This window comes from Zonotrichia leucophrys, chromosome 5, assembly GCF_028769735.1.
Source record: "Zonotrichia leucophrys gambelii isolate GWCS_2022_RI chromosome 5, RI_Zleu_2.0, whole genome shotgun sequence".
NCBI lineage: Eukaryota > Metazoa > Chordata > Aves > Passeriformes > Passerellidae > Zonotrichia > Zonotrichia leucophrys.
The window spans coordinates 38,949,331-38,969,802 of NC_088175.1; the positions used below are offsets into that span (position 1 = coordinate 38,949,331).

A 20,472-nucleotide genomic window follows, 5' to 3' on the forward strand; every position below is an offset into this window, starting at 1 on the left:
ATTGTTTGGTGTAAGGAAAAGCAGCTTTTATTTGCGTCATCTGCAGTCAGGCTTCAGTGCTCTTGCAAAAAAGCCACACTAGTGCATTATCCAAGGTGAAATTGTAACAACCTTTGACAGATAATTGGTGTAGATAAGGAAAATAGAAGAACCATTCCCAGGTAAGAAAGACATAAGTGAGGCACACAGTGGAGTTTAAAAGCAGACCTAACTGATTCCTAACAGGTCCAGGTTCCATCTGAAAAAATGATGTCTGTTACATCCTTGAGAACCAAACACCCATCTACCTAAATAACATCTACAGATCTAAGTAGTGAGACAAGCAGATAAAATTCCCCTGTGCTAAAGGGCAAGCATTCTATCTCATGGGACAGGAGCAACAAAATCTACACAACCACAGATAGGCAAGGTGTAGCTTTCTTACTCTGGGTGGCTGTATGGCAAGATCAGTCTTCAGAATAATGATTTAAGACTCAGAAAACACCAACCACGGGAAAGCACCCACACCATACACAACTCAAATCCAGAAAGAGGCCCAAGAATCAGAATTACAGTGTTTAAGCTATGGCCAGAAACCTAAGGGAATGCCCCCTCATTTTGCAAGGTACTTAGTGACTTAGAGAAGACAAATACAGAAAAAGTTCCCCTCTCCAACAAAAAGTAGGCAAATGCTAAGCTCAGGCTCATCTAAAAGAGAAATTCTAAAAGATGCTATGAGCCAAACACAAGGGAAATTTGGGTCTCAGTGCTTTAGCTTGTGGCAGCAGAGTAAGAAGTACACAGATTCCCCTTGGATATCATTAGAAGTGTGATTACATCCAAGTCATTAACCAAGACTAAACACAGGGCAAATCACAATTTGAAACAAGTAACAGAACCTGGTCTGAGCAAGTCCAAAAAATGTCATGAACTCTTCTACCTAAAGGAGACAGAAAAATGCATCTATCTTTACAGTAAGAATATTTTTTATTTTCATTTTATTAACTTAATCTCCTTTCATGCTGTAACCTTACATACTCAAACAATAATGAAACAGGAAGATGCCAAATCCTTACCTTGCTAGCAAGTAAGATGCAGAAGCTAAAATACAGATGTTAAAACCTTTACCAATAAAGGACATTTTGCTGCCACAATAACAGCCATTTTCCATCCTGGTTTGGAAAACAATACAGACACTTTCATAATGAAACTCAAAGCACTTACACTACACTAGAGAAAGCACTATTTATTCTGAGACAGTCAGAGGTGATTAAGTCTATTAATAGAGCCAGTTATATACAGTAAGTACTTCCTGATATAACTGTATGAGACATATGCCAGAAAACAAAATCTCCAAGGAAATTAATGCTTTAAAATTTAAACAGAAAAGTAAGCTTATAATGAATGACAGTAAGAATCTGATTCATCTTCCTCACAAGTCTCCTCAATGGATTTCACACAAAGCATGAATGTCACTGTAAGTTTCCACAGAAGTATGCAGATGACAACACAGAAGTCACTGTTTTCAAGAGGTAGATACAAGGTTTAATAGGTGCAAAAATTTAGACTTCACTCAAGAGCATGGTCACATGGGATTCCATGTACAACATCATAATGAGATTGTTTCCACTGTCCTGTTATCTTTTCAGTGAATTAATAGTAATGTTAGTCAAGATGATGACTTACGCTTTTACTTAAATGGAACAGTTTTGCTATAAAACTAATTCAGGGTTTACACTTAAAACTAATGGTTTCACTGGTCAAGAAGGCATGATTCATCCGCTCTGCCAGATGGGAAGAGGCAATGAGCTACTACAGATATTACTGCTCTAGCCACTTTTGAAACATACTCTTTTTTGAGTAAAAATCCTTTTCCAGAGAAATCCTAAGGGGTAAATCCACTGCCCATTGACATCAACCAATATCATTATTCCTCAGTTTCAAGTGACTGAGCCTTTAGCCATTTCAAAAACCACTGTGGAATGTGGCAGTGGACAAGCCCTTCAAAGCAAGCTCATTTCATCCTAGTTGCTGCTAAAAACACTGGAGGATTTCAAACCCGTTCAAAGGTATTAGACTTCAGTCCATGCTGCAAATGTATTAAAATATCTTTTCCTCAAGAAGACTCAAATTCCATTGCATGCAAGTCCAATCTGATTACACAGGCTGGGTAACAGCCATTCAGGATTCTTGCAGTATGTTCAAACCTTTGTAAGGCTATGTGAGCAGCAGATCAACAGCAGTGTTGATGAAGGACGGCAGAAGAGGTGTGCTTACACCCACCCACAGACCCTCCCTCCCCATCCCAAACACACCTCCAGTGCTTTCAAGTTCTGGATTCCTTGTGCAAGTAATAGAGTGAGTGTGTAAAACAGACCCTACACGTCCTCAGAACAGTGGACTGATATGAGAGCTTGTGAACAGAAGGACAAGTACAAGACTGCTGAAATGAAGGCAACAGGGTCCAGATGCAATTTCATCTACTGTGTTCTCCAGTTTTGATAGCTACAGAGCTAAATAAATCAACATTTTAGCAAGGGACAAACAGTTCCACTGGAAAGGACACAAGTTTTTCTCCTTACAAGCATCAAACTTATGCAAACCAACTTGCTGTTTGCCTGAATTTGGAACTTGCACTTGACTCCAATTCATGTGTCAAAATGAGCAGTTTTGTTTCCAAACCTGCTTGTTCAGTGACAGATCAAAGTGACAAAAGGACAGGTGCCAACCTTAAAGCTAACACACAAAATGGTTTTGGTCGAGCTGATCTGAAAGTAATTCTGAACTGATAAAGAAAACTTAGAAACTGACTGGATTCCATAATTTATAAAGTACAAATAAAAGTTTGTTATAGTTACCAATTCCACTTATGATATTGTGGTTTTACCCCTTCATTTTCATACAACTGATCACTTGGCAAAAACTTCTCAGGACAAGTGCACTGAACCTTGCCAAAAATGCAAAAGAGAAAGCAATAAGGGCAGTGACATACATGTGGGTTTTTTATTTCTGTATGCAATGTAATGTTTAGGCACGTTGTTTGGGACGCCTTCTAAAAGAAATCATTGGCCATTGTTTAGAATATCCTTTTGGCTTTAAATACTGGTCAGGAAAACAAATGATGTAAAAAATAAATGAATATGACTATTACAGAAACAAAAATGGTTTTGCGTCTAAAAGTGCAGGAGTATTTTAACCCTTTCACCAGACAATGTGGCAATATACAGTATATTGCTTCTGTTTGTTTGAGAAGGCTGTTGGAATTTTACACTGACATAGAAAATTATAAATTACACAGAATTAGTTTCCATAATCACTATATATATACACAAACCAGCTGTGAAAAAACTGGTTCAGAACATACAAATGAAAGCCTCACACAGATCAGTACAGTGAAATTACCAATTAACATGCTCTGCTGCCAAAATTTGTATTAAAAACACTATTTACTTTTAAAATGCAGGTACTGTAATTACATTAGCAGCATGAGCATTTCTTTTACTTGACTTGTCTAAAAGGATTATAGCGTTTTAAATACGCAGATTGTTCTGAAATGTTCCATTGTATAATGCTTGGTATTAAACTAAATCTTGGTGAACTGTTTAAAGGCAGGTGAACCACTTAAACACAACAAGCCATGTGCACTCCAAATATTCTAGTGTTTCACCTGGAAGGTATTGTTTCAAGCAAACTAGACTTAACAGAACATATGGCTTTACAGTAACATCAATTTGTCAACTAAGCTGTTGCAATAAATACTTAAAATCTCTACCAATAGACTTACATTTTTTGATCTGTTTAGAACAATACAGAAAACAATTACCAATTAAAAAACCTGTTGTAAAATGTTGAACACCAAAAAATTCTTATTTAAATCACTTTTGAAAGCTAAACCAACCAAAATAACATTTATAGGGCATTTCAGTTTCAGAAAAAACATGAATTTTCTTTTTCTTTTTTACAAGGTGAAAAATGTAAGAAAACTGCTAAATACTTTGGTCACACTAATTGTCAAATAGTTATGTCTCAAATACATTAGATTTTTGTATTCACTTTTTTATAAAACTATTCTTACAGCCATTTTAACTATAGTAACACTACTGTCATCATTACATGGGTAGCAGGATCTTATTTCACAGGCCCCCCATTATTTAGAACAATACAATATAAACATACGCAAAAATTATTGGTATTTCTCAATGTGCAATATTTTTACACTTATGAATTTCTGTACAATGTCTTAAAATCTAGAATATAAATGTTGCTGGTCCTGATTCCTTGCGAAATTAGTGCAGCAGTGACTGGCTTCAACAGGGTCTAGATGATATCCTCAGAAATACTCAAACACCTGGACATCAGTTCTTTCTCTTCAGCCAAGGCAGTAGACATCACATATCATACAGGGCCATTAACAGATGCCTCTCCTAAATGGGTGTGTTGATCAGTCCTAAGAGGCCAAAAAAAGATATGTAAGCATACAAAAAAGATCAAAGCAAATTCAAGCAGGTGCAATAAAAACCAAACCAAAAATTAAGAACCCTGGATCCTGTGTAGCAAAACCCATGAAGTGAAAGAAGGAAACATGTGCTAATAACATGCTCATCCCAATTATCCTCTGCAGTCCAGCATTTCTGGAGTCCTTATTTCCTAATTAGGCACAGCACTCAATTAACTGAGCACACCACTGAAGAATGTGTGGCCTTCATTAACTGATCTAGTAAGTGATCTCCAGAGACGTGGTATTCAGAATTACTAATAAGGAGCACATTTCTGATACTTATCCAAATCTTATTCTGAGGCAAAATGTGATACCAGGAGTATTTAAGGTTGCACTGGAAAGCCAGCAGCTAGGACACAACAGGAAAAAACAACAGCATCTTAAAAAATTGCTTTAGTTATTAATCTAATCTACAAAGAGCCTTTCACAAGTACTTTGAATGTCAATCCATTAGGATGAAATGTTCATGAAGTACGGAGGAAAATGGACAGCAAACCTACAAGAGTGAAAACAGTAACAGTATATACATTTTTAGATAAAAGTTGAGTGTAAACATGGGCTCAGTTGCTCTGGACTGGCATAAAGAGATCAAACCAATGCATGAGGACATCAAAAATATGCAAGCAACAGAGGCAAAAAAAATCCCAACTTCCATTCAGTTCCAAGTCTGAGGAATACATTTGAAGATTCTCTAAAAGAATGCAAATACTGCTTGAAACTACAGATGAGGAAAGTTACCTGTAACTCCTGTTCTCTGATGGTGGACATCACAGAGAAGCCACTCTGGGGTCCGTGCTCTACATGCACATGACCAGCAGAAGCCCCCTAGCTAAGTCTTTGGCTGCTAAGCTCTAAAAACACTTTTTAAAAAACATATGTAAACATTAGAGAAAAGACAGACAGCACTAGATAAAAGCAAACACTTTTAAGAGAAAGCTGGAAGGTAAGAAACAAATGCTGCATGGACAGAAGTGTGACAGTCTGCACAACCATCACTCACTTGTTAACTGTCCAAGAAAAAAGTCCATGACAGAACAGGGCTCCTAGCAGAGATGACTCCTGCTAGGCACCAGCCAGAGACCTACCTAGGGGACTCCTTCCACTAGTCATACATACATGGAGCCCCAAAAGCACCATTAGGTTTATCTTGGTATTAATCCTGTGCTTATGAGGATCTACTGCAACAGCCACCTTTAGAGAAAGTTCTGAGCTTTGCTGAAGCCAGCAGGATTTGGTGAAAGGACTTCCTTGACATTTCCCACAACTTAAAGGCAAACTAGCAAACTGCTAGCTCTGAGAACCCTCCGCTGGTTCAGACAAACATTTTTACGCAAAAGATAACCAAGTACCCAAGGACTTTTTCCCTACAATATAATACTTATCAACATTTTAAAAAAATATTGCTGTCTTGATAAAGACAGCATCTCTAGGAGACATTGTGAAAGAGTTTTTGGGTCTCCCACTTGAGGTATACAGGGTTGTTTTTTCTGATTGGAATCCCCTTCTTGATCAAGTTTGAGATTTATGCAGAGCAGAAAGTTAGAAGAAAGGAGCTAGTTAACTACTGGCTCATAAATAAATCTTAAAAAACAGAATCTAAATTTGTCAAACACACATATTTTAATCTATCTAGAGTACAATGAGAACACACAGTGGAGTTCTGTGCATCAATGCACTATTCTAACTTGGTAACACTGTCACAGAACAGAATGGGATATTTACAACTCCCTGCAAGAAAAATACACCTTTGATGACTCAAGAGTCTTAGAAACAACTGAAAATCCAACTTGGGAGAATTTATTAAAATAAAAGCAAGCACATTTTAAGACTGAGCTAAACTCAATCTCTTTAGATCAATCCTGTTAGAAAAGCACATAAACTGCTATTTAGAGAATTGAAAGCATCCTTGAATACAGTTACCTCTGTTCTGGACTGCTGTTAGTAGGCTGAAGACTTGAAGGGACCTCTTCTGCAACCTCTGTATTCTCTTCTACTACATATTTACAAGAAGGATCCTGCGAGGTAGTCAATTTTCCTTCCTCACTTAAAAAACAAAATAAAACAAAAAGTCATTATTTGATGTATTTGAAGTTTATTTACAGGGAATTTCAGGCAACAGGAGAAAACTGAGACAGGTCCATATTTCACATGCAAATGGATTTTAAGTTATGACTGCAATATGAAGATCAAGCACATGGCTCTAGACTTCACAAACACCTAATGATGCACTGGTGCTTACATCCATTAAAACTTGACTGGATAAAAGGGCAGGAAACACAGTGATTGCAAATAAGATCAGAAAGGAAAAAAGGAATGTATGTGATGCCTGAAGTGGTAACAATCATGAGCCTTTACTATACATACCGATAGGATTTCAACACTCTGAAGCCAGAAGAATGCAAAAATGGAAGAAAGTATAAAAGAAATTCAAGATTCCCTCAGAAACTGGCATTAATAACGTCTGTCCATGAAACATACCAGCAAAATCATTAACTCACCACTATCTTACATAATAAACTCCCTAGTAACTCCACAGTGAATACTATGTATGGTTTATGGGGTACAAAGACTGCAGCCCAATCTACTTCACAAACTGCCTCTTGTAGACAAAAACAAAGTTTAGTGAAAAAGTTGTACATTCACACTATGTAAGACAGTACCATGTAACCAGGCAGCCTCAAAAGTCATCAGTGAACAAATCTTCTGGTTTGCCTCTAAACCCAAACTTTTCTGCCTCTCTATTCCACCCTCTTCCACCTCAATCACACCATTATGAGCAAACTAAAACACAAATTTGAGCATATATACCTGCAAGAGACAGTTATAAAGTAGCTCTGAAGTAGACAATCAATCTTATACCTCTGTAGCAACAAATCTATTTATTCAAGAAGTGCCAATCTCCTCTGCTGGTTTTCTTCCTATTCTCACAGTTCTCCTTTCCATGGATCCTTTAAATTTCAATGAATCCTTCTCTTTTCTCCTTCTATCCTGCAGAGCCTGCAAAAATACTGTCTTTTGCATTGCAATCTCTCATCAAGTTTTCCCCATCTAATCTCCCCATCTCATTTGCCTTGATAGTCTTTGCATTCCTTCCAAATAAAATACTTGTCACCATCACCATCGAAAGTGATGTCCTCAGTTTTTTTACTTTTTAAAGAGGCAGTCTGTGCTGGCATTCTTCCTACTTGTTCTCCACTCTGAACTAAGTTCAGAAATCACATTTTTGTCCTTTGCAGCTTTCCACAAATTCACTATGGCACTTATAAATCCCCTCAATGTTGACTTCAACACCATCAATTTTCTTTTGACAGAAACCTAGATAAAGCTGAAGTCTGGAAGCATCCACTTTGAAAGGCAAACAGGCCAGAGCAGGACTTCCCCTCACTACTCTAACTATCCCTTACTTTAGACCTTCTCCCAGCAAGCTGGTTTTAAAAAATGCAACTTGAGCATTGACTCACTATGAAGCTGCACATGTCTATCAGAGTAGAACAGTCTTGACATTTAAGGCCTCATCTTTGAGACCCCTTGTATCTTCCTTTGACATTTCCTTTCCAAATCAAGATCCAAGAAGTTTTCAATATACAATAGGACAGAGTGCCTGGTAATCTCATCTGGGCTCCGTTTCCCATAAAAGATTGGACCAGATAAACTTTCAAGGTCTCTTCTGACTGGGGCAATTCTATGATATTGCATCCCTTTGCACCACTAGGTCTTTTTAACTACAGTTCTAGCAGGTAATTCCATGAAGGGAGGCAGGAACTGTCACCAGGTGCTGCCTCCTCATGTTAGTTTTTGCACCAGTATCACAAGTCACACAACCTGAAAGTGCATGTGAGCTAAACTAGTTTAAGGAGAAGTTCAAAGACACAATGGGTAACTAAACCAAATTTGTGAACATCAAAGAGTGAAGACCATGTAAAAGCATTGTGCAAAAGACAACAAACTGGAGAGCAGACACATCATTTACTACATCAGCAATGCACTATGGATGGCTTCATGTGACATCAATGTGCACGGAGCCCCAACACCTCTCTAAAGTGCTGTGGTTCACTCCTGTATCAATGCCATTTGATTTAGAAGCACTGTGCAGCCACAAATTCCCTCTCCTTTGTGCTGAAAAACCATCAGAAGTTAAGTCACTCAGATAACCATAAGAATGGAATAAAGAGTGGTGGAAAGCTGCTTGGTTTTCAAGGTCTGTATATTTTGGATAGTTCAGGAATTATCTCCAACTACTTTTAATGAAGTAAATTAATTTAAACTACAGGCAGTGTAAGGAGCAACACTGGAAAAGTTTCTAATACTGGAATTAGAAACCAACTCGGGGTTGGTTTTTTTAAGCAATTTCCAAGACATACTGACAATTTCTTTTTAGTATTTAAAGCTAGAATAGGGACAGATACTAGAAAGTTATTCTAGAAGAACAAGAAGAGGGTTGCATGTCAAAATGCTCTAGCAGTGTGTTCCAATTTGTCAACATCAGGGTGGAGCCAGAACACGTCAGCTTCAATAAAAGCAAAATTTTGGCATGTCATATTGTTTGTAGCCTCTGTTTCCCTACATAAATATTAAACAAAAGCACATAATACTAAACAAAAAGCACTTGATCATTAAATCTGAGCTCACAATATCTTAGTAGATGGCATGGAGCAGACAATGCTGAAACGGGCTTTATTCTCATAAAAGGATCACAGTGTTGATATAATATTCATTTTGACCATGTAGCAAAATGACACTTATTCCTGAATCTTTGTATCAGAAGACAGCAAAATTAAGAAGTTGTTCTTCCAGTTATTCTAGAATTCCATGTGCCACCTGTAGTCCAGAAGAGATTTAACACCATTGTGCACACCACCAGCAGTGATCACCCCAAGTGTCTGATGAGTTACACTCAAAAGCAGTGCCTGGCTGGCCTTCAACTTCTGCTTCCATCCTCCTGGATGAGAGGAATGAAATTCCAATCCAAATCTAAGAATTCTGTGCAAAGTTTTAAAAGCTTCATTTTGATGTGCAATGTTAAAAGAACTGTACATGAAAAATGCACAATTTTGCATCAGGGACAAAAGCTGAGTCAGTCCTGTGCTATAACCTTGAACTGAAACTAAGGCTTGATAAGTAAAGTCACATGTTATAGTAACTAACTAGAAGTCAAATTTTAAAACAATTACTTTGAAAGGTTTCTAGTGTGCCTCAGGAATTATCACTTAAACTCTCTTTGATGATACAGTGTTCCATCAACACAGTTCTATTTACATGGTGGGAAGACAATAAACAGGCATCCTTACCTTTTGAAAACAGCAGTTTCAGTTTTAGCATCTACAGTTAGGCTCAGTGTCTCCTTCATGCTGCCATTCATGACTGTTTCGGTTACCTTGTCTGCATTTTCCACATCATCCTCTCCATCTGAGCTGGCCTCCATAGCAACACTTCCTGGGGCTGCAAGCAGAAATAGAAGCAATTTAGCATATGGCTGGCTATGTTTTTATCTCATGTACAAGCACATAAGCCAATATATCAAGAACGGTATTTTTGCAGTTTTGCATACTGAATTCTTCCTTACAGAGAATGTCACATTTCTGCAAGTGCTGCATAGAAAGCATGAGTATTACTTAGAGATGGTTTAAGGAAAAGCCACAGTTGTAGCTTTTGTAGTTTTGACTGACAGTGGTTAGTGAAACAGTTTTGCCTAAACAAGGTCTTAGTAGGATTATGGTGACCAATTATTTTTCTGTACAGTCAAATTCATGACAAGTCTACACAGCACAAATTTGACTTTAAGCTTCTGAGTAGTGACAAATCTTTGGGATGCTCAGTGTGCATGGACTTCTCACCCGCACTTCTTGCTCTCTCTGGTAATAATAGGTAGAGAAAAAGCTCATAAAAATATTTTTGTCCTTTTACCAGTTCATACACGTTGAACAAATGATTAGGGCAGGCACAGTGAAGGTGGCTTTAGAAAGGAATGAGCACGGAGGAGAAATCTGAACACACTGAGGCTACTGGCCCATTGCCCCACAGATCAAGACTGGAGGCTACCATTCCTTTTGGGCATCAGCTCAGCTAAATGCTGACACAAGTGAGAAGATTGTCTAACACAACAAACTTACAAACTTTGTATCTTTGTAATGCTTTTCTCTTCATGATGTGCAAACTTTTTAGCTGGATCAGTAACACTGGCTCTTGTTTTAAATTGGAAACTAGTTTAAATAGTTTATAAATTCTTTGAAAAGTCACTTTTAATAACCATCAAAATAGCAGCAGAGCCAGAGAGGAGTCTAAATCTAAAATTTTGAAGTCCATGGAGATTTTTCCTAGGTGCAACTCCTATGATCAAGCCATTAGCATTTGGAAATGCAGTGCAGTTTACTTACTCTCTAGCTGTGTTGTATGAGTAGTTGCATTTGCACTCAATGGATCACCTGGATCTGTGTTTGTTTCCATTTCCACAGGAGAATTGCTTCTTAAGGAGTCTTTTGAGCTTCAAATAGAATTAAAAAAACATTTCAGAAACATCTCTGAGTAGCAAAATGAAGTGTTCTTAAGGCAGTATTAGTTCTCTATGAAAGCTGTAAGGCCTAGAACTATACTGAAACTGAATTAAGCATGTTTGTTCTAAGAGTGCTGGAAAGACATACTAAATAGAAGTTTAGTAATGCAAAATGCACCAGAACTGAGCTGAGCATGTAGATGGTAATCTCATTTTCACTTCATTTTGTTACATTACAAGTACTAGTGGACATGTCCCTGGTAACTGAGGCATACAGGTAATCACCAGCTCCTTGCAATGTTTCCAAATATTTTTTACTGTTTTGCTAAATGCATTTTTCCAATTTGATAGTTCTCTGTTGAAACTGCCAGTGCAGTCATGAAGCACTACAAAAGTGATTTCACTACTTAATTTTATATACAGTACAGCTACAAGTTTTTAATTTTAAAGGAACTCAGATGACAAGATTTGGCCACTGGAAAAACACGTCACCATTTACAGAATGTATCTTCTATTCAGTAATGTGGCAACTCAGGTCTTCATTTTCTAGGCCCTTAATTTGATTATCAATTTACCTGCCTCAATTATGAAACAACACAATTTTATGTTGGAAGAAAAAATCATACTTTTATATCTGAGGTGTTTTGATGCCCAGACAGAAAGTAAAAAAAAAGTGTATAAAAGCAAAGTCTTCCAATATGAGAAGGAATTAGTTCCTGACTGCCAATATTTGGCAAGTCAAAATTTACATCTAAGTAATTAGGCACATACAAAAGACTTCAGTAGAGTGTAGAGTTCAATCCAAAAAAAGAACAGCATTATCTTGTGTGTTCTCAAAATCATGCAGAACTACCTATTTATCACAGCTGCATAACAATATGAAATTTTAAAAGCCCAAAACACTAGTACCCACTCAACCTGGAAAGGGAGATCACACAGACACATGCTGCTGAAACACACAACATTCTTCAGACACTTTACGTACACCAGCAACACAGGCTTGTGCTGAGAGCAACACCGCAAGAAAACCAAACTCACCCTGAATGAGTGACATTCTTACCTCAAAGAGGATGTGAAGTCAGAAAAGGAAGCCCAGCCAGTTTCTTTAGCTGGCACAGGTGCTTCAGTACTCCACACAGCAGAGCCAACAGAATCCAGACTGGCACCGTGTGCAGTCTCCATGGGTACATCAAAGTTTGCTGACCAGTTAGGCGCTGAAAAACCATCACCAGGGTCATTAGGAACAAATTTCTACAAAGAACATGAGTGCACATATGCCTAACACTGATTCCCTCTATGTACATTTCATAAAGAGAAGCAAGATTCATAACTAGACTTGAAAGCACATGCAGAAAAATCCCGTATATCCTGTTAAAAAATTAATGTATTCCCTAAAAGGAAAATTCTGCTAGTAAGGCAGAATTTTAAGATCAGTAATTCACAGCACTCTGCTAAAAAAAAAAAAAAGTTTATCTGAAAACAAAACTAATAAAACATTTTCAATCACAAGTACAATCCTGATTTATCCTTTAAATTAACCTCAATATTTGTTACCATTTTTCAAACTAATTTCTATAAAAATGAAAACCACAAAAGTTTTTACCCCTTCTTCAATTTCTTCAAATAATTTCTCATGCACTAAGACCACTGCTAAATTTCAGAAAAGTTTAAGGCTTTTTACAACTTAAAATATTTATTGATATTGTAAATTTGGAAGCAACTGTGAACAGCATCTAATTTAGGATAGGTCCATTCAAAAAACTTCACCTACCCAAGGGAAACATGTTTTTCATTAACACTTACATACAAAAAAACAGGCTGAAAAGGAAGCTCTGACTAGCAATTAGAAATTCCAACCCAGGCAGATATGGGAGGAGACCCACATGGATCAAAACTTGTTTGACACACAGATGCCAACGACACCAATCTGACAAAAGAAAAGAAAACCCTTAACTTTTCCTTCTAATTTAATTCCTTACAGTCTAGATAAACACAGGGCTTTTACCTACAGACATTGCCAGTTTAACAAAAGCCAGTTTAGTCTGACTTGAATGTGAAAACTTTTCAATCTATTACATCATTTAAGATTCCACATAAGAATCTCCTGATGTGTATCTTTCACTCACATTTGAAACCAGAACAATGCAAGTTCACTGATCTTCAGAGGGGAAGTCTTCTAAAAGAACATTGTTAGACAAAAAGCTGGTCTGAAAGGCTTCCAGTAAAAGGACCATCTTTTGGGTTTGGATAGTAATATATCAGAGTTTTGTAGTCACTCAGTATTAATAAACAAGCATTTAATCCTCCCCTTTCTGACTACTCCTCCTTTTTTAACTCTTGAAGGGTAGAAATAGGAATTTTAAAGAGAGTAAATAATTTAAGACATGTAAGGAATTCAAACTTCTCAATATGTGCATGCTCTGTGGCAAGTGAGAAAGACTAAGACAGTTGGAATAAAAGCAGTCAACAAGGAAACTCCTACAAAATGAGGCTGCTAGATCTAACAATTTCCTATAACCCAAAGCACCAGAAAAAAGCTACGTACGTTCACTTAAGTCTACTTCCATTTTGTCCTCTGTATTGGTGTGGGATTCGAACAAGTCCTGTTTAGTTCCATCCTCCTCTTCAGAATCTGTACTTTCTTCACTGTCTGTACTGCCCGAGCTACAAATACAGAGAGAGAGTTTACATCCTGGGTTTAGTGTAACACCCTGGGCACAATGAAATACTGCAGAGTTGCAGGCTAGAGTAAATTACAATTATTTCTGACAGATTACTTGAGGTATAATTTTTAGCTCTTAGTATTCCCCTCATTCCTCTCTCAAATTAAAAAGGTTTAAGATTTTTCACTTGATCACATGACAAGGCTTTCAGTAGATACTGAGGGAGACTGCACAGCCCTGAGTTTTGGGGCTTAGGTGCTCCTTCCACTCAATGCATTTTCCTTTGTTCACAGCCATATTGGTACTGTAGTGAGGACAGCAAGGTCTAATAGAGGTGTGGAGCTGGACTGCCCTGTCCAAAGCAAGGACAGCCAGGCCAGTTTAAAAGCAGAAGGAAAGAATATACAGCAGGGGGAAAAAACCAAAATCAACAAGCTATGAAAGCCAAAGTGCACCTTTTGCAAATTATGGCGGGAAAACCAATCACTAGCGCCACATGCCCACTCAATTCTCCACAGAATGGAAATACCTAGTTATGCTGGACAGTCTGCACTAAGAGACAGACTGAACCAGAGGACAGGTGTATTACTGCTGGCTCACTACACTGCTGTTTGGAATGAGAAACACTCTTCTCACCTGGAACGCCTCTGGGACTCCGGTGCAAATGCAATATGTTTTTCTTCCCAAATGTCTTCTTCATCAGAGCCACCATCATCAAACTGCTGTATCCGCTCCTTACAGCATGCCTCAAACAAGGCTATATTGCCCTAAATACAGCAGAAGTAAAAAATCCATATTACATTAGTAAACATCTTGAAAATTCCTATTTTGAAGAGAATCTAAAGCATTTCTCTAAAAGCAGCAGAAAACCAGAATGTCTTAATTTAAAGCTTGTCAAGAAAATATACAGTGCTGCTTGTTTTACTTGGCTCATAACAAGCTGAGTGGAGCAAAGAGCACTTAGGAGTTTCCACCATGTTTAAAAATGGGATGTGGGAGTGACCCCAAAGAACTTTCCAGACAACCAGAGCACCAAGTACTCTAGCTTAATTTTCTGTAGTGGGGGGTCATTTTAGCTCAAGCAACAAATAATACTGAGGTTCAGAGACTCTGTCCTTACTTTCCTATCTCACTGAAGATTTAAATAGCTTTAATCATAAAACACAAGTGCACAATATGCACAAATCAGATCTAAGCCCAGTTACACAAATTAGAAGCAATTCTGCTTAATACTGATCAGAAAGAACAATAGTGTCTTCCAATTAGCAAATCTCATGATAAAGCGGGGTAATTATTTTCCAGTGATTTCCACATAAAAGGAATACATATAACCATTGCCAAAACTTTGAGGTCATGCCAAAGCTTAAAAGACAGTAATTTTTCTGATAATACTGGAACACATACTTACACTTTCATTTGTATTGAGGGTAAAGTTGATGTCTGAAACCCGATCAAAAGAAACACTACAAGAAAAAAAGAAATGTACTCAATAAAACAGGACTTTCTATTGTGACATGAAGACATTTAATTTCTGTTTGGTTTCTTATATTCCAATAATCTAAAAAAAGAAGATAAAAGATAGTCTCCAACACAAAGCACTCAAAATTACACACCAAGGAGACCTGGCATTCCTGTGATTTTTTTTAACCATTAAATATTTTTAACAAAAACAAAGAACATTGCCATCTAGAGTTAGGTGTATGCAACAAGTATAACTGAAATTGTATATCCAAATCTCAAATACTGTATAGCTATGCACTGGAGAAAATCTAGACCTAGAGAATGCTTAACCTGACTATGCACTACCATGATATACCTCAAAATCCTGCAAACATCTGCATCTGCAGTTCTTATATGTATTAACTGATTTCATCCTTCTATCTCTAAAGACCTTTTCAACAGGAAGGAACAAAATGAAAAATAGTATCAAGTTCTGTTTCTTAACAAAAGAACCCCACAAATATTTTTTTTAACCAATCACTGAAATATTTTCCCAAACATAACACTATATATTAGGCTTGACACATCTTTACATATCAGAAGAGTTCATATGTTCTTTGTTTAGCCATGAGTGCATTCAGCAGAGCACACATGACTCCTCCTTCTAGTATTCATTGCATTCCCAAGTAAGAAAAAAGATAAGTGGTCTAAAGGAACCAAAGTTGTGAGTGTGACTGTATTACTGCATGATGCTATGCAGGTAACTTAGAGTGTGATTGATTCTTGCACAGAAGGCTTAACTTTAAAGTAACTTCTCCTCAACTTAATTCAACTCCTGAGCACATCATCAGTGCACCTGTCACAAGTCTTGAGACCTCTATGTAAGTAGTCATCTTCCTTCTACCAAGAGAACAGACTTCCAAAGGCATGAACTTAAAGGAATTCCAATTCCCATCCTTCCCAAAATCCACCTGCTTCTAACAAAGTTAAGGAGCATCCTTACTTTATCTATCATATCTTAATCTCTAATCTCAGTAGGTTCTGTGGTGTCAAAAAGCAGCAATGCTTCTTGTATGGAAGACACAAGCTTCAGTCAGACATCAATTACTAAAAATGTCTTATAGAAGAGCACTGAGATTATTATAAAAACACCCTTCTAAAAACCATCTTGAAGTAATGCTTTTTATTCCTACCTGCATGTTCTGGCATCCCAAATGATGAAATCTTAGAAAAAACAATGATAAACTTTACCATCTGCAAGAACCCCTATTCTCCCCTTTTCCCTTTAATGCATCCATTTACTTACAAAGAAAGATACCAGCTTTTCTGAGGGGTGTTTTCTGTTGTGTGCTGGTTTTTGTTTAGTTTGGGGTTTTTTAACCTCACCAAGACTGTTCTCATTTGCTCATCTTCCACTAACACTATTTGCAGAAATGAGTCTTAACTGCCTCGAACTTATAAACAAAGGTAGATTTACAATACCCTTCCTTACTCTCCCCTACAGAAAAATACACTCAGAGACATGCTGTTCCTGTCATCCTTTCCAGGAAAACTCACAAGCAGAGCTATTCATCTGGTCATCAGTAGGGGAAAAAACCCACTTTGAGACAGACAGAAAGTGAAAGTGACCCAAACAATGTTAGGTCAACAGAGAGCCTTAGCTGTCTGTAAAAAGTAGAGTTATAACTCAGTATTTTATTATAACTCAGTTCACAAGCACAGTCTTCTCAACATTGGTATAACCAGAAGATTAGAAAAAGAAGAGAAGCTGCTGCTTCCCTCTGTTCAGGGAAACTTCTTTCAATGCACACAGATAGCACAAATAGACAGGACTGACTGGCAACTGCTTCACATCAGTAAATGCTTGTACTTATCACCAGCAAAACCACAGGCAAAAACACAGACAGAAAAGACACAAGACTATAGCCAAATTCAGTGTAGTGTTATACTCACTTGCCAATGTCATCTTGATCAGCAAACTTCTCATCGTTGAAGCCAAACTGGTCAATAAAATTGGACGTCATTTGTTGCATCTGATAATCAGAAAAGGCCTGGCAACCCCAGGACCAACGACAGTGATATAATGATTCTACTAATACTCTAAAATCTCTATGCCCATTTTGCTTCAAAGAAATAAAAGTCTATCTAAACTAAACATAAAAGGACAGGAAAAGGATTTGTCTTAACCTCTGAATTTTGAAAGGTAGCATCAATTACAACCCTACTCACGTTTACTGATTTGAAAGCCAATCTAACAGCTTTCAGTAAAGTTTAATCTGTTAACATTAACCAGCACCTTTCCAAATTCACCCCAAAGAAACAGAGAAACAACACTATATAAAAGAAAAAGCTGTCTTTGCTCAAAATAACATGAAGTTATAAATAGTAAGAACCAGAAAAGTAAACTATATATAGATACTAAAGCGTAGTTGCATATTTACTATGCAGGTATCACTAGCAAAATCAGTCTCAGGCACACACACCAGCAGCATCTATTAAATATTAGAAGAATGAAACAATTGAGCATTTTACATCTCAGTGCAGTGTCACTGACACAACTGTGCTGGTTTTTTAAATAAAGAGGAGTGTCAACTGTCAACTGCCAGCAGATCAGTATATACACTAAGGTAGGTACATGTGGGCATCATCTGTCTCTAACAATAGCTTTTGTCTCTTATTTCCCAGAACTATCATTAAATTATCAATTACTACACATCCTCTAGGGACTTTTAATAATGTTATTTCCATGTGTAAAGTCAGCCAACGCCAAGATACTCTAGGAAATAAAGCTGTGATGTCAACTCTTGGTTTCTTGCCCAGGTAGCTGAGGGGACACAGTATGGTGGTAAAGTTGAACAAAGTGAATATGGAAAGAAAACAAAAGTACGATCAAAAAACCCCAAGTTTAGATTAAGGCATTATGAAAATTGAAGGAAAAAGAAAATATATATAAAAGGAGGAGGTATACAGCAAGACAAACTTGAAAGAAGCAGCACTGGACCATCTGCATTTCTCCAGATTAACTACCTGGAACTGCTGGGATTGCCTAGGCACAGCAGGTCACTAAGGGGATGCATGAAAAGCACAGAGACATTAGAAGATCTTACTTTCTCACTAAATCTGCTAAAGATAGCACCCAACTTATCAAGTTTTTGTACAGGTGCACCTTATAGGTACAAAAGCACTTAAACAGATAAAAATGCATCAGATTCTTTAAGATTGAGCCACCACCCACAATTCAAACTTAAACAAGCAACTACTTATTATAAAAACGATAGAAAATGCATAAAACACCAAAGCCAATATTAGATTAGGTAGTTACTACACAGCTGTTAGTGTGATCTGAAAGATTTTGGTTAGTAACCCCGACAAATAATGCATCTAAACCATCTGATTCCATCTAAGTGATCTATTGGCAATCTTGTGCCACAAGGCTCCCACTCTTTCACTACCAGCAAAAGAATTCAAAGAGATGCTTTTGAGTCTGGTAAGACACAGTTGTGTGCATACACACATGTCTAGGTTTTCATTTAAACTTTCTAGATTTATATTTGCTTGTGAGAGAAAATAAAAGTTCCACTGCTTTTTAAAAAATTACTTAATTTACTTTTACAGAAAGACCAACTTAAGCTGTTAAAAGAATTCAACTCACCTGCTGCAAAGAAGAATCCTGTGAGAACCCAGTTTCTTTAAAGTCTATTTCATCATCACTGGAAGAATGAATGTGGCAGGTAGTAACCTAGACAAATAAATTGGGTCACTGGCATAGTAGATAATGCACCTGTTAGTTTCAGATAAAAGAAATTGTTTTAATGCTTTGTCTTTCTATCCTATTGAAAACTGCAGAGTTTGGAGGTAAGTTTTCGATTCAGTTTTACTGTACTTTCAAGTACCTCCAAGCACATGATTATGCATCTAAAGAGCCAATTAGTGCCATTTTTCATAAGCCTAAAATTCTTCCTCTTTACATGATCCTTCTTTTGGTCTTGACCAAGACATAGTTTCTACCAAGAGAAAAAATAACATTCATCTGCAAGCCCTACAAACTTCTTTGCATTCACAGGCTCAAGAAAAAAATGCCTTATGTACATCTTTTAGTCCTGTTCACAAGTTGCACAGTTTCAGATGAACTTCCTATTGCTTCTATTGACACTTGTTAACACCCTGCTCCAGTTAATATTTATGTTGAAATAGCGAATTCAACAATTAATTACAGTCCAAATAACAGAAGACTAGCAGAAGTTATTGAAGCCACACACAAAGCACTCATTCCTGGAGAAGTCAGGTAAAATAAAATCCACAAATTCATCTGTTGACATTGGAAACTGCCTCTGCTTACTGAAGTCTCCAAGTGATTGCTCTTAGACTATTTTTAACATGATTACACAAACCTCTTCTACTTGAGTTAAGTGTTTTTCCAAAAGTGTAATGGCTACAACTGCACGCAGAAGAATTGTGGCAGGTGCACAACAGTGAGCAAAGTTACTTAAGCAAGGTCAGTCACACACAGGCAGTGGAGTGCAAGTAGCAGTCCCGTCTTAAACTTGTACTAGGTCATTTACATCCTATAGAGAAAGCAATCAACACCAGCTCCTGCACTTTCAGTTCATACTCTCAAGCACACTGGAGTTTTCAAGGACATGACCTTGAAGAGGTAAAGAAATCCTCATCTTTGCAGATTGCCTGGCATTAGCTACACCAGGTAATGAGCCAGTTAGCTATTACAAGCTGATCATCTGCATTATGCCTGCACAAATATTAATGATATGGCTTTAGTTGAAAAGTAAACTAAAGAATTATCAGTTCCATAACTCAGCAACTAGAGGGACTCTTAAAAGCACACTAGATTTTGGAAGACTGGCAGTGCTGATGACAAAAAGAAACAGTCCAAGTAAAGCAGCAGTCATTTTCATACCTTACCCATCACTACTTACCAGATCCACTGTATTCCTCTTGTTGGTTTCTCCTAAAGAGTTTGTGCAGAATGTTTCCCATCGCTCTCTCACCTCCTCTGGAAGTTCTAGCACAGGAAACAAAACACCAAACCAATTAGAAACTATCAACAATGAAGCATCACTTAATTTTCAAATATTTTTTCTGCTCTACCAAAAATACTGGTAAGAAAATATACATCCTCCTAAATCCATAAATGTAACTCCATCTAGCAAACAAGTCCAAATTAAACAGGTCACTACCTCTTCGCATCTATTTCAGGGAGCTTTAACACTGTTTGAAATAAAAATACTTAAGCATTTGTTTATGGATGACTGCCTTAAATGCAATACTTCAGAAGTAATCCAGTTCTTTTCTTACTTAATCCAACAGCTGCCTTCTAATTTAAGTTTGCTTAATATCCTCAGCATTTAATAACGAAAGCCCTGAAGATAAAGTCAGGATGAATG

The 20,472-nt window shown here is 37.2% G+C and overlaps 1 protein-coding gene across 6 annotated transcripts in view; it reads right to left on the bottom strand.

The window, feature by feature from the left end:
- Nucleotides 1-943: 943 nt before the first annotated feature.
- Nucleotides 944-20,472, bottom strand: part of PPP6R3 (protein phosphatase 6 regulatory subunit 3) — a 52,638-nt gene continuing 33,109 nt past the window's right edge. For 2 of the 6 annotated variants that reach the window (XM_064714558.1, XM_064714559.1), the window contains 12 exons: nt 20,005-20,090; nt 18,723-18,809; nt 17,024-17,121; nt 15,039-15,093; nt 14,267-14,397; nt 13,513-13,631; nt 12,028-12,181; nt 10,852-10,958; nt 9,766-9,916; nt 6,842-6,859; nt 6,398-6,520; nt 944-4,426 (listed from right to left, as the gene is read on the bottom strand). In XM_064714558.1, the coding sequence (XP_064570628.1) occupies nt 4,375-4,426; nt 6,398-6,520; nt 6,842-6,859; nt 9,766-9,916; nt 10,852-10,958; nt 12,028-12,181; nt 13,513-13,631; nt 14,267-14,397; nt 15,039-15,093; nt 17,024-17,121; nt 18,723-18,809; nt 20,005-20,090 (1,181 nt within the window). In that variant the 3' untranslated portion in view covers nt 944-4,374. Of the gene's footprint in view, nt 4,427-6,397; nt 6,521-6,841; nt 6,860-7,285; nt 7,475-9,765; nt 9,917-10,851; nt 10,959-12,027; nt 12,182-13,512; nt 13,632-14,266; nt 14,398-15,038; nt 15,094-17,023; nt 17,122-18,722; nt 18,810-20,004; nt 20,091-20,472 lie in introns of those variants that run through there. The other 4 variants (XM_064714562.1, XM_064714563.1, XM_064714560.1 and 1 more) reach the window with 4 other exon arrangements.